This window comes from Geotrypetes seraphini, chromosome 7, assembly GCF_902459505.1.
Source record: "Geotrypetes seraphini chromosome 7, aGeoSer1.1, whole genome shotgun sequence".
In the NCBI taxonomy this organism is placed as follows: domain Eukaryota; kingdom Metazoa; phylum Chordata; class Amphibia; order Gymnophiona; family Dermophiidae; genus Geotrypetes; species Geotrypetes seraphini.
The window spans coordinates 117,776,727-117,788,806 of record NC_047090.1 but is presented as its reverse complement, the minus strand read 5'-3'; the positions used below and the strand labels follow the sequence as shown (position 1 = coordinate 117,788,806).

Genomic DNA, 12,080 nt, shown 5'->3' with positions numbered 1-12,080 from the left:
CAAGAGCACACTGACAGGGATGCCTTAATTAGAGAAGATGCCTTAATTAGAGAAGATCGACAAATAACGATGTCTCAATTGACTGCAAGTGTGGATATCAGCTATGGATCTGCATTTGCCATAGTGCATGGTGACTTGGGATACAGGAAAGTCTGCGAACGATGGGTTCCCAAACCGCTTATTGATCTGCACAAGCAACAGCATGTGGAGGTTGCGAGTCAGTTCCTGAGACGGTATGAAGAAGATCCGACCATTCTGAAGAGACGAGACATGAGTGCATAACTGTGACTTGGAGAGCAAAAGACAAAGCATGATGACGTAAAGGAAGCGGTGCTCACCTGGCTTCGGGATCAGCTGAAAAACATCTCTGCAGGAATGAACGATGCAACAAATGCGTCGTCTTGCACGGGGACTATGTGGAAAAGTGATATGTTCAATTGCTCACAGTTACTTCTAATAAAGCCGTTAAATGTATTTTGCCTTTACTTTTTTGATTTACCTTCGTATAACTGGACCTGCAGCACTAATTTCAATGGGTAGAATCAGGGACCACAACTACCACACTGCTTTGCGATCTAAAGTTTGAAACGAGGACCAGCCAAAAAAGTCCCCTCCTGGAACTGGGTAATGGCAGCTCTGTTCCCAGGCCCAGTGCATTTGTGGATTTGTTGTTCTCAAGATAAAACAGCAGAATGAGGTGGGCCACTGGAATCACGACCCTACCAATATTTGCCAACACAACATCAGCAACTAGAGAGGTTGGAGATAAAGGCAGAGATTGCCTTCCACTCTGCACCTCCTCCCCCTGCAGTCCATTGGAGAGATCAATCTGCCTGCTTTTAAATATCAGTAGCAGTGGAGATCAACTGCTTTTACACCTAAGCAGCAATGAGACCAGCTACAACCACCGAGAGCACACAGACCCGATCCTACCAAGAGTGTGAACTCTTCCCCCCCTGCAATCCGCTAAGAAGATCGACTGTCGGCTCCGGGCGGCTTTCCCGCAGAGGAGAGAATCCTGCATTCACCGTGGACCTCATCTGGGGCAGCCTCCTTGGAGCGGCTGGGGCACGGGCAGTGTGTCTGGAGGGAATGCATGGATGGGAGAACATCGCAGGGGAGGAGACATAGGCATCCTGGGACTGTCTGCCAAGTCTCTTCCCTGAAGAAGCCCTTTCTGGAAACGTCAATCACTCCTCCTAAACTTACTTGCTCCACTTCATCACTGACGCTGACCCATTCTGCTTCTATTCCTTTCTCTCCTCTCTTCTACCTTCCAAAGTATTTAGATCAATGCTGTCTTGTTAAAATGTTTATTTTATTTTTATTTTTCCTCTAACTCTACTTTTCACTTCTCTATTACCCTCCAGGTACTTTAGTTAGATTGTTAGCCTTCGGGACAGTAAGGGAATTATCCAAGTACCTTTCTATTTCTAATCTTAATGTATATTTTCTGTAAACCGCTTAGAACCTAACGGATGTAGCGGTATATAAGAAATAAATTACATTACATTACATTACACCTGGTACTGATTTCTTTAAGAACAGCAGGAATATTTTCAGTGTATTAGCTTAAGTTTTTATTGTTCTGTGCCTAATTTTTGCCAATAAGGGAAAGGGGACCAGTTACAAACAATGTAACAGGAGTGATAAAATGCAAGTGTTGAACTGAAAGAAAATCACTCCGTGGACCTGTTCAAAGTATTATATGGATGATATAACAGAGTTCACAGGCTTGCTCAGAATCATGGAGGGGAAAACCGGGGCGAACCCCAGAGGAAAAACCACCTCACAGTCCGATCATCGCATGGACAAGTAAACCAGAGGTTATATCAATTCATATATGTTTTTACGTTGTGAAAAAACTACGGTTTACTATAGCTTATAGTCAAAGAACTTAGGCAAACTTAGCTTGCAGCTTGCGAGTTCCGACATGCATGTTTCGGTCCTGCCTCAGGGAACACACAGGAAAAATCTTAAGAGAAACACTCATGCGATGGGAGATTCCAACAGAGGACTGTTGTCTCACATAGAGAAGCGCACAACGCACAGTTTAACAGCTTTGAAAGTTTAACAGGTCCACGGAGTGATTTTCTTTCAGTTCAACACTTGTAATTTTTGCCAATAAGCTTACAGGGAGCCCCAAAGAAACTTCTTAAGAACTCTATAACTATCTCTTTGCCCTCATTCTTTGAAGATGATTTCGTAAGTCATTAAGAATCAAACATGATAATGCACATTGCTAATATGTATAAAATAGCTGATATTAGAATAGCAAATATCTATTTAGTATAGCTTTGATAAATTGAAGGAACATGAAACATACTACAGGACATCCATTTCTCTCTTGTGGTCTCATGGGTATTTTTTCTGTAGTTGTTAGCCTTCAAATTCTGGTGAACTGGCCTACTATTTCTGTACTAATGATATTTTGCTATGTGCAATTAGAGAAGTTTCACTGGTATACAGTAGAATTAAGCTAAACTAAAACAAGCTTACCGACGTCTTGAAGGAAGCTTTTAACATATGAATCTCAGATTTACAAATTTTTATTTTTTAACGCTAGGTTTAATATCCCATAATTTTGCTTTTTTCCCTTCCCTGAGTTATTTTTTCCCTTAAATGTATATTTTCCTCTACAAATATTTTGCAACTTTCCCCCTCTACCCTCTTGTGTCATGTATGTTAACCCAGTATGTTTTTTAATTTAAAGGTCAGTGTATTTGTATTTCTATTTTACTTGAATTGTACATCGCTTAGGTATTTAATAAGCGATTTATCAAGCACTAATAAAACTTGGAAACTTGGAATAGAATTGGAGATGTTCAATGGACTTGAATATATAAACTGAATGGGAAAAAAACTAATCGATCACTCTAAATCTAAATTTCTAAACCTAATAAACAATATTGCTGTATGCGAACCAAATAGGATTGGGAAAAATAAGTTATCCTACATTGTTTTGTGGAATGGTTTACTTTAGTTATCAATGGACTGCTGAAGATGTTTTCCAAAGGCACTAGAAGGGATAATTTTAACTCCAATTCCAAAATAAAATGGAATTTCACATCTCGAGCTAGCTTTAAAGCAGTGGCTAGCATACCACTTTTGGCTAAAGCATGTGAGATAATAGTAGCAGAATCACTAAGCAAATTCCTGGATCAGAATGAGTTCTATTCAGTTCAGTTTTAGATCAAATTATAGTACTGAGACCTTATTTAGTTTCAGAGCTTTAGTTTCAGTTTCAGAGACTAGGCCTGATTCTGTATAGGACACCCGGCCTCAGCAGCTGCCTAAGCGGCTTTACAAAATCGCACACGGGCGTCCTATACAGAATTGTGTCTGTCCTAACGGGCAGATGCCTAACCACCCTGACTCACTAACCAGCATCCATATCACAGGCACCTTTTAGAAAATCGCATTGTCGCTGAGCTGATTGCGGAAAGAATATTTCCCTGCTACAAGCAGCTGAGCAGCAGCGGCAGGGAATCTACAAACTCCACCTCAAGTTGGCCGGCAGGAGGGATGCCTACTCCATTCCGCTGCCACTCCTGAACCCCCCACACTGACCGCAGCAGGAGGGATGCCCACTCCCTTTTGTTGGAACCCCTGAAACAACCCCCAGCAGGAGGGATGCCAACTCCCTCCTGCCGGCAAGTCCCCTCACTATGGGATTTAGGTATGTGGTCAATCGGAGTCTTAGGCCACTCCCAATGCATCCCAGAATGCACTGGGAAGGAGGCCTAAGTCTCGGGTTGGCCTAGGTGCCTAAAGCCCCTCCTATGGGAGGGGCCTTAGGTGCCTGGATTACAGGGCCTTAGGCCCCTCCACGGTGAATCCCAGGATGCACCAGGAAGAGGAAAGCCCACCATTCTGAAGAGATGGGCCTGCCAGCCAGAGGGAGTAGACTTCCCTCCAGCTGGCCTTGTAAATAAAGGTACAGGGTTGGGGGGGTCATGTGTTCAGGGGGGTGCTGCCAGGAGAGAGTGGGCATCCCTCCTGCTGGGGATTGTTTCAGGATTTGCGGCAGGGAGATTTCCTTGCTGCAATCAGTTTAGTGGCTGCATCTATTTGAAATATAGGCCAGCATTTTAGGTGCCTATCACAGTCCTAGGGAAACACCCCTAGGCACTTCCCTGTACCCGTGACAGATGCTTACAATGTAGGCAGCCTGCCTCAGGTTGTTGTTTGTTTTTTTTAAGAAAACGTGCATCCCGATTGACTGGTTAGACAGTGTTAGGATGCCTACCACCGCCTACAATCGGGATGCAATTTATAGAATTTGGCCCTAAGGGTTTTCTTATCAGACAAAGTTTGATTAAACAAACTGAGTGGGTTGGGTGTCTTCAGACCTGTTATGAACTGGTTTAAGGAATTCCTATTGAATAGAAATAACAGAGTTAAAATGAAGATGTTTTGTCATTGAGTCAGATACCTTGCTGTGGAGTACCACAGAGATGGCCATTGTCACCCAATTTGTTTAATATCTGTATGAGCACTTTTGCACAAGTACTTTCTTCAAAGAACATCAAACTTTATCCATATGCTAATGATATGACAATCCTTGTACCAATTGAGGATAATCTGGATAAATCTATAAGTATAACTGTGGTTTTGGATACTGTTAATTTGCTAGAGACACATACCCCCACCTTTTACCAAGCTGTACTGTCAAGCAACGCGAGGAAATGCCGAGCCGCCCATTCCATTCCTAAGGGCAGCTCAGCATTTCGCTTTTGCTGCTCAACAGTGCAACTTGGTAAAAGAGGTGAAGACTAAAATATTGTAACCACCTGTCTCGTTGAAGGCGCACTCGACAAGAGGAGTGGCCTTCTCTTGAGCAGAAACTCGGTTAATTCCACCCAAGGAGATTTGTAGATCAGCACCATGGTCATCCCTTCACCAAATTCTACAGGGTGGGCATAGCAGCACAGGAGGCTGCCGTTTTGGGTCCTAGGTACTTCGAGCAGGTTTATCTATCCCACCCTTGAGTTTAGGGTCTGTTTAGGTGCATCCCTATGGTTCAGCATACCATCCCTATTGCACTGGAAAAAGAGATTAAGTTCTTACCTTGATATTATTTTTTTTTAGTAGATAGGGGTTGCTATGCTGAATCCTTCGCCCAGCAATTTATCTGATGTACCTGATCTCTGACTCAAGCTTCATGTTCTGTATGGTCATTTACTATGGGCTCCTTTTACTAAACTGCGATAGTGTCTTTAGCGCACGCAGGATTTTAGCAAGTGCTAAATCCGCGCTACACAGCTAGAACTAACTCCAGCTCAATGCTGGCGTTAAGGTCTAGCGCGCACGGTAATTCAGCGCACATTAAGCACATGCTAAAACCGCTATCACAGCTTAGTAAAAGGAGCCCTATGTTACCATGTTTATGTTTTTTTGCAATATTGACTTGGATTTGCTCTGTAGTACATTGTGACCTGCTTTACTCCTGTTACTGTACTCCTTATCATTTGCATAACGCTGCTAGATAAAAGGGGTCCTTAATAACTGCCAAGCAAATTTTCAACAGCACTTTGGCACTGATATTTCAGCCTTTCAATCTTTCCCACTCTAACCAACAGAAAAACATTTTTAAAGACAGAGAGGAAGAAAGGAAGTGAATGAATGAGAGGGTAAGTAGCAAATGAAGAATAAGTCATAGAAAACAAGGGAATAATAGGAAAAGAAAGTACATGATTGAATAGAAAGGAGGGAGCGTGAAGGTAGGAAACAGAGAAGACCAAGAGATCAACCCTGGGGCAGTGAAGGAAAAAGGGAGAAAGTCTGAAAGACGAGGCAGATGGGGAGTGCTTGTACCAGACCTGCTTCGTTGACAGCATTGCGCATCTCGTAGCTGTTAATCGTGCCTGATTGATCGGCATCATAGCGTGTGAAGATTTTCTGCATGTAAAATAGAAGAGGAAGACATTTCTTTTAATTTTGTTACATTCACAACCCGCTTATTCCTATAGTTCTAGGTTGTGTGTGAATTCAGTCAGGAAGTAGTTAATTCTGACTGCTCTGGAACTGGTTGAACTGGTTGAACATTCCGGAGCAGCTTTGCTTTCCAGAGCTGTCTGCTGATGATCCATTCTATTCAGTCAGGAAGTAGTTAATTCTGACTGCTCTGGAACTGGTTGAACTGGTTGAACATTCCGGAGCAGCTTTGCTTTCCAGAGCTGTCTGCTGATGATCCATTCTAGTGACAATTACATTTCTTTTTTTTTATTACATCCTTTATTCATTTTTAAACTTTCAATAAGTGTAACAAAAATACAATCATGTACACTTTCATATCACTTACTAATCCAGCAAAGACTAATTCATAACAAATACCCTCCCTCCCTCCTTTATAATCATCAATAACACTTTAGCCCAAGATATCATTAAAATAAACCCACCCTCCTCCACCCTATACGTTAATAAACAAAAGAGGAAAAATAAATTATTAATTATAATCAATCCATACAATATTTTGTTAATGGCTCCCAAACATCATTAAACTTTTTAAAACACCCTTGCTGAATAGCTATTACTCTTTCCATTTTGAAAATATGGCATAATGAATTCCACCAAAAACTATAACTTAGTCTATCATAGTTTTTCCAATTTTTCTTAATATGTTGAATGGCAACTCCTGTCATTATGAGTAAAAGTTTATTGTTTTTAGAGGATATTTGGCTCTTTGCCCTCATTGATGTACCAAATAATATCGTATCATATGAAAGCGCTACCGGATTCTCAAGTAAATTATTAACTTGACCCTAAATAGATTTCTAAAAGCTATGTATCAGAGGACAATAAAACAGTAAATGATCCAATATCCCAGCTTCAAGATGACAGTGCCAACATCTATTAGACTTAGAGCAATCTAATTTTTGTAAACGAACCGGGGTCCAAAATGCTCTATGTAACAGTAAAAACCAAGTTTGTCTCATAGATGCCGACATTGTACATCTCATCCTCCAAGCCCAAATATACCTTTGTTAAAGGAAACACATTGGCTTCCTATCAGTTACTGTGTAAAGTTTAAGATTCCAGTTTTAACTCTTAAGGCTTTTTACACAGATTTACCTTTCTATCTGTTTAAACAATAGATTCCTTACATTCCTGGTCGCTCCTTATGATCACAACATCAGAATTGCCCTGTAATCTCTCCCCTTTCTAGAGCAAGGCTAGATTGTACCAGACACTCATTTTATTTTGGAATTTTTTTTCTTGGCTCCCTCTTTGTGTAATTTTTTGCCACATTATTTACACATGGAAACAAATCTTTAAAATTTATAAAAGGTATAATTGTAAGTTTTTACTTTAGCTTTTCCAGATATGATTGGCTCTGGAGTTTTGGTGAGATGCAAATTCAATTATATTTCTTTCTTTTTTTTTTTTACATTTTATCTTGAGTTTTATTTGTGCTTTACTTTTTTAGTAGTTAGCTTATTTAAATGGTTTAAATGAGTTATTGTAAAACAGCCTAGGTTTGTGATACGAAGGGCGGTATATAAATTCTGATGGATAAATAGACACCTAGCCACTGTTTCTTTACAGAATACACATACCAGCCCACTGGATTTGAACTTCCATCCTCTATTGCACATCAGTGTCTGACAGCTGAGAATCTGAGGCAGCAACTTTCTGCTTTTATCCTGTGCATGCCCTCATACTCAGAAAACCCGTGGAGCCAGGTCACTGTGAGATAATTAACCTTCTGTATATGTTACTGTAATTGTAGGACTCCTAATAACCCATTTTGTTGTAATTCTGCAGAATTCCACTACACCTCTATAGAATTTATCCATCTTAATTATGTATATTAGGGCAATGGCTAAACCCAATAAACTTGGAACTTGGCTAAACCCAATAAACTTGGAAAAATACTATTAACTCAAATCATAATGGTTTAAAGTCAATTGTGCTTCTTTCCCACAATCCACCTTATCGCACAAGAACTAAGCACATCATACAGAACTTGATTCAACTTATTTCATGTTTACAAATTAATACTTTAAAAAGTTTGAATAAAATATGTACTTTTGCCAGCAATAACTTTGTTGTGTCTTTTTAATATCAAAATGCTGGAAAATTTAAGTCTAATGTCTTCAATGCAGTGTGAGGTGAAGACAACTTCCAATCACTTTACCTGCCACTCTTTGATTTTTCTCCAGAGGTGGTGGAATTCTTGCAGGTTTAGTTTTCCAGAACCATCTGTCTGTGAAGTAATCCCGTTAAGGATGAATTTGAAATGTAACTATATTTTTGCAGTTCTAATCCTTGTTCATGTTATGATTTTCTTATGTTTTTGGAAAATTTTCAATAAAAAGATTGAACTTAAAAAAAAAGGATGAATTTGAAATGAACAACAGTGCCAGGAGCTCTTTAATCCTTTATTTGGCATTGTTGCTCAGAAGCAACATGTGTCTTCTATGGGCTAGATTCACTAAACTCACCGATCGTGTCCTGACTAGTTTGCAAGTGTTCCCTGGCCCCAACCTGATTCACTAACCCTCTGCCCGATCTGCACCCAATCCAATCCACACATGCAAATGAGGGGACATGGCATGCATAAGTAAGAAGGCAGCGATTCACTAAACAGAAGGAACACTGATTGGGCTTGCCGATCCAAAATGAAGCGACTGCTGAGCACCAATTGCTTACTGTCTCTGCCGACTCTCCTGCTCTCTGCCACCCTGAAATCCCTGAAATCTCCCTGCTCTCTGCGAGCCCGTGGTTTTAACTCGCAGGTTTAAAGTGTGTTCTGTTCCGCAGTCTGGCTGCAAAACATGTTCTGTTCTATAAATGATTCCTTTTGGGAGCTGCATAATGTCGACCTGTCCATATGCCACCCCTACCCCCTTTGTTTTGACCTCGCTTGTGTGGAGAGCAAGCGTATGCGCGGATTGCATCTACAGCCAACCAGGATGGTCTGCGCGTGCGCCGCAATCGCTCTGCAGCAATTTGTGGGGCAGGCGTCCAATCAGATAATGTGTATGTGGACTCTTTAGTGAATCGGCCTCCCGGCAAGACTTGGCCATGGATCGCCCAACAATGGTGAGTTTAGTGAATCTAGGCCTATGGCTCTTATGGGAGATCTGCATCTCCAAATGCCTGTTACTTGGCACTGTTGCTCTCGTTCAATATCAAGTTATATAAAGCAGCCATTTCACCGTCTGCCAATTAAAGGGCTAAATAGTTTTAGTGAACTTCCTGCTCAAGTGGACCCATCCTCTAGCTTGAACTATGGTACCATAAATCTTTACCCCTAGGTCATATTATCTTCCACATACTTGCGGCAATAGCTCTTGGTCTAGGCCACACACTGGAGCTCTCCTTAGGGAAGGGAATGGGGACTTGTATACCACCTTTTTGTTGCTGGGGCAATGGAGGATAAAGTGACTTGCCCAGGATCAAAGAGTAGCACTGGGATTTGATCTCACAACCTCTGGGTCAGAGGCAGCAGCTCTACCAGTGAGCCATACCTTCCCCATCTAATCATGGACTCAGTCTATCATGACGCAGTAACCACCTTGAGGGTTGTGAATGTTGCTTCTATAGCATCCTCAGTTCCAGCCAGCCAAGGGCTCAGTGTCCTGGTCCTGGAATCGAATGCAAGCCCTGTATCATGAAAAAACAATGCCAGGATAAGGTAGGCCACAGAGACCATGGCTTGACTGAAAATTTTAACCCAACACATGATCAGCAAAGAGAGAGCCTGGGGGTGGGGATGGGGGTGGGAATGGAGATTGATTTGCTTGGCTCTTCCACCAAAAAGATGTTATCTGCCTCTGCTGCAGATGGCTGGTAAGTTGGCAAAAGTATTCCAAAAGATGGATTTTATTTCCGTTATTTGTGATGGCTCTGTAGGAGACAAGAGTAGTGAAATATGTCACAAGAAGGACGCATATATTAGAACAAAATTGAATAGTGTGGTGCAGTGGTTAAAGCTACAGCCTCAGCACCCTAAGGAGGAGGGTTCAAACCCACACTATTCCTTTTGACCCTGGGTAAGTCACTTAATCCCCTCATTGCCCCAAGTACATTAGATAGATTGTGAGCCCACTGGGATAGACAGGGAAAAATGCTTGAGTACTTGAATAAATTCATGTAAACCATTCTGAACTCCCTTGGGAGAACAGAATAGAAAATTGAATAAATAAATTTGCAGAGAAAAGTTCTTTATTAAAATTTCCAACGTGGTTGTGTTTCTTTTGTTTTATGAATTGCATGAAACACTGCCAGTACTTGGAGATTCCTTAATAGTTCTGGTTGCTCCCCCATTGTTGAATTTATCTTACTAATTTTCATGCCATGTTGCAAATGATCTGGTTCTTATTACCCCATTACAGGTAATTTAAGAATGTTTATCTACACATTCAGTTTTATTGCAAGAATATTCGTGTCATCAGTTTATCTGCTTCTGTATTCCCAAGCCTTGGTATACAGTACTGCTCTACAAGAAGGATACGTCCATAAGGGCAATCATACTGCGACAAGACTCAAGAGTGAACCCTTTTATCTTCAGCGCCTTATCTGAATGAGAAATGACAGTTAGAAATTACAAGCAGATCTAGTAAATTGAGTTTCTAAGGATTATTTCTGTGTTCTGGCATGAATCAGATCACTTTATAGAACTCCCAGGTCCACATGCTTTGAAGAAGTGATGCTGATGGAGATCTGTGTAGTAGAAAATGACACGGTGACAAAATTCATCATCGTTCCCGTCCCCGTGGATAACCGCGGGAAATAATCCCATGTCATTTTCTAGTGTCTATTTCAACCTCTGTCCTTCTACACCAGCATTCTTCAAAGCAAAGCTTGCGGGTCAATGGCTGTGCCCAATTATACTCTGATTCTTATGTGAGCCAAGGATAATGAAGCCATTGTGACATCACTGATGTGATTGGCTCTTAGGCACTGGTGGAATGAGGCATTATGACATCACAATATCTGTTCTGGATACCAGAGACTGTCATTCTGTAGTGTCTATTTCAGCCTCAGTCCTTCTACACCAGCATTCTTCAAAGCAAAGTTTGCGGGGCAGTGGTTGTAGCCATTCATACTCTGATTCTTATGTGAGCCAAGGATAATGAAGCCATTGTGACATCACTGATGTGATTGGCTCTTAGGCACTGGTGAAATGAGGCATTATGACATCACAATATCTGCTCTGGATACCAGAGACTGTCATTCTGTAGTGTCTATTTCAGCCTCAGTCCTTCTACACCAGCATTCTTCAAAGCAAAGTTTGCGGGGCAGTGGTTGTGGCCATTCATACTCTGATTCTTCCCTCTCTCCTTAAAGAATGACATGAAGATGGTTTCCCACGGTTATCCGCGGGGACGGGAACGGAAATGAATTTTGCCACCGTGTCATTCTCTACTGTGTAGTAAGAAAGGGTTCGGTGGGAAATTCTGATGATCCCTGCTGCAGGATGGTCAGCTCTCTTGAAGACACATGGCCAATTTGTTAGGGATTGTTATAGGACCAGGCTTAGGGTTACCAGATGTTTGGATTTTCCCGGACATGGCCTCCTTTTGAGGACATGTCTGGGGGTCCGGATGGCTTTTCAAAACCCAGAACTTTGTCCGGGTTTTGAAAAGCTTCTGACGTCCCGACACACAAAAGGGTTAAGGGGTGGGGCTGAGGGAGGGGCCATGGGTCCAGATTTTCCTTTGGGAAAATTTGGTAACCTTAACCAGGCTTACACTGTGACTCAGCTCCAGTCATAGCAGGGCACTGTTGTGAGCAAGTTCACACTACTGGAAGTTTCCCACTGTTACACCAACACTGCAAATGCCACAGGAATAGCTGTATAATTTAGCTGTCTAGTGCCAAAAATGTATGTATGTAACCCTGGTGTGACTCATACACAGTGTGATCAGGATTTACACAAAAGAAATGTTTATTGTCTCAGAGCTGGGTGTAGGCCAGGGCTGGATTTGACCCAGTAGGCCGAAGGATCACTTTCCCGGTTTCAATCACCACACGCAATCACCACCTTATCTCTTATCAAGGAATCAGCGGAGACCAAAGTGCAATTGATACCTTTTAATATCTATCTGTATTTAATATCTACATTTAAT

General features: G+C 41.6%; 1 protein-coding gene across 3 annotated transcripts in view; it reads right to left on the bottom strand.

Moving 5' to 3' along the window:
* The window catches only part of CAPN3 (calpain 3), a 101,829-nt gene that overhangs the window by 10,567 nt on the left and 79,182 nt on the right, over positions 1–12,080 (bottom strand). For all 3 annotated transcript variants that reach the window (XM_033952814.1, XM_033952813.1, XM_033952815.1), the window contains 3 exons: positions 10,463–10,527; positions 8,141–8,209; positions 5,823–5,901 (listed from right to left, as the gene is read on the bottom strand). In XM_033952814.1, the coding sequence (XP_033808705.1) occupies positions 5,823–5,901; positions 8,141–8,209; positions 10,463–10,527 (213 nt within the window). The remainder of the gene's footprint in view (positions 1–5,822; positions 5,902–8,140; positions 8,210–10,462; positions 10,528–12,080) is intronic.